At 43.0% G+C, this 1,625-nt stretch overlaps 1 protein-coding gene across 1 annotated transcript; it reads right to left on the bottom strand.

Annotated features, from left to right (window-relative positions):
• Window positions 1-73: 73 nt before the first annotated feature.
• On the bottom strand, window positions 74-1,006 carry EMH_0009840 (uncharacterized protein; the record flags this gene model as incomplete). Its single annotated transcript, XM_013498776.1, has 2 exons — window positions 74-325; window positions 995-1,006. The coding sequence occupies 2 exons, from the start codon at window positions 1,004-1,006 to the stop codon at window positions 74-76; spliced, it is 264 nt and encodes an 87-aa protein (XP_013354230.1).
• Window positions 1,007-1,625: the final 619 nt, after the last annotated feature.

The following is a 1,625-nucleotide window of genomic DNA, read 5'->3' as shown; positions in this document are numbered from 1 at the left end:
AGCGCAGCAGCAGCAGCACCGCAGCAGCAGCAGCAGCAAAGGAGATCACTGCAGCGAAAGCGGCAGCAAACATTTAGTATATCAGATATACCCGAAACTGTAAATACTGCTGTTGCTGCTGTTGCTGCTGTTGCTGCTGCTGCTGCTGCTGTTGCTGCTGTTGCTGTTGCTGCTGTTGGTGTTGCTGCTGTTGCTGTTGCTGCTGTTTCTGTTGTTGCTGTTGCTGTTGCTGCTGCTGTTGCTGCTGCTGTTCCTCTGCTGTTGCTACTGTTCCTGCTGCTGCTGCTGTTGCTGTTGCTGCTGCTGTCGGTGCTAGTTGCTGCTGCTGTTGTTTTCGCAGCAGCTGCTGCTGTTCTTAGTTTATGTGGCTGCTTTAGTTGTTGTTAGTTGCTGCTGCTGCTGCTGCTGCTGCTGCTGTTGCTGTTGCTGTTGCTGCTGCTGCTGTTGTGGTCCGTTGCGTCCGCTTCTCTGCTGCTGTTATTTATTTCTGCTGCTGCTGCTTCTGCTGCTATTTGCTGCTGCTGCTGCTGCCGCTGCTGCTGCTGCTGCTGCTACTGGTTGCTGCTGCTGCGGCTACTACCACTGTTGCTGCTGGCGTTGCTGCTGCTGTTGCTGCTGCTACTCGCACTGTTGCTGCTGCCGTTGCTACTACTACTACTACTGCTGCTGCTGCTGCTTCTACTGCTGCTGCTGTTGTTGCTACTGCTGTTGCTGCTGCTGCTACTGCTGCTGTTCTGCTGCTACTCCTCCCGCTCCTCCTCCCGCTGCTGCTGCTACTGCTGCTGCTACTGCTGCTACTGCTGCTGCTGCTGCTACTGCTACTGCTACTGCTGCTGCTGCTGCTGCTGCTGCTGCTGTGCAGGTGCTGCGTTTATTTCCTTCTTTGTCTGTGGATTTGTCTTCGTTGCTGGAAATAGAAAGACAGATAAAGGAGACAAATCAGCAGCTGCATGCGATGCTCAGAGACACACACAGCCCTTGTCTTGCTGCTCACCAAACTAAACATGTTCGTCGACTTGTCTTTGTCTTTGTCTTTGTATTTATTTTTATTATCTTTGTCTTTGTCTTTGTCTTTGTCTTTATTCTCCTTGTCTTTGTCTTTGTCTTTGTCTTTGTTTTTATTGTCTTTGTCTTTGTTTTTATTATCTTTGTCTTTGTCTTTGTCTTTACTCTCCTTGTCTTTGTCTTTGTATTTGTATTTGTCTTTATTCTCCTTGTCTTTGTCTTTGTATTTGTCTTTGTCTTTGTCTTTGTCTTTGTCTTTGTTTTTACTATCTTTGTCTTTGTCTTTGTCTTTATTTTTCTTGTCTTTGCCTTTGTCTTTGTCTTTATTTTCCTTGTCTTTGTCTTTGTTCTCTTTGTCTTTGTCTTTGTCTTTCTTCTTTTTTTTGTTTTTTTTTTGCTTTTATTGGTTTTGTCTTTATTTGTTTTAGTAGCGTTGTCTTTGTTGTTTTTATTTTTTGTTGTTTTTATTGTTTTTCTTGTTTTTTATTTTTATTTTTTTATTTTTATTTTTTTTGTTTTTTTATTTTATTATTTTTATTATATTTATTTTATTATTTTAATTACTTTTGTTATTTTTGTTGGTGGTGCTGCTGCTGCTGCTTGATTTGCTGCTGCTTTTT

Source organism: Eimeria mitis, genomic scaffold (assembly GCF_000499745.2).
Source record: "Eimeria mitis Houghton genomic scaffold, Emh_scaff370, whole genome shotgun sequence".
Lineage (NCBI taxonomy): Eukaryota > Apicomplexa > Conoidasida > Eucoccidiorida > Eimeriidae > Eimeria > Eimeria mitis.
This window is presented reverse-complemented; position numbering and strand designations above follow the sequence as displayed.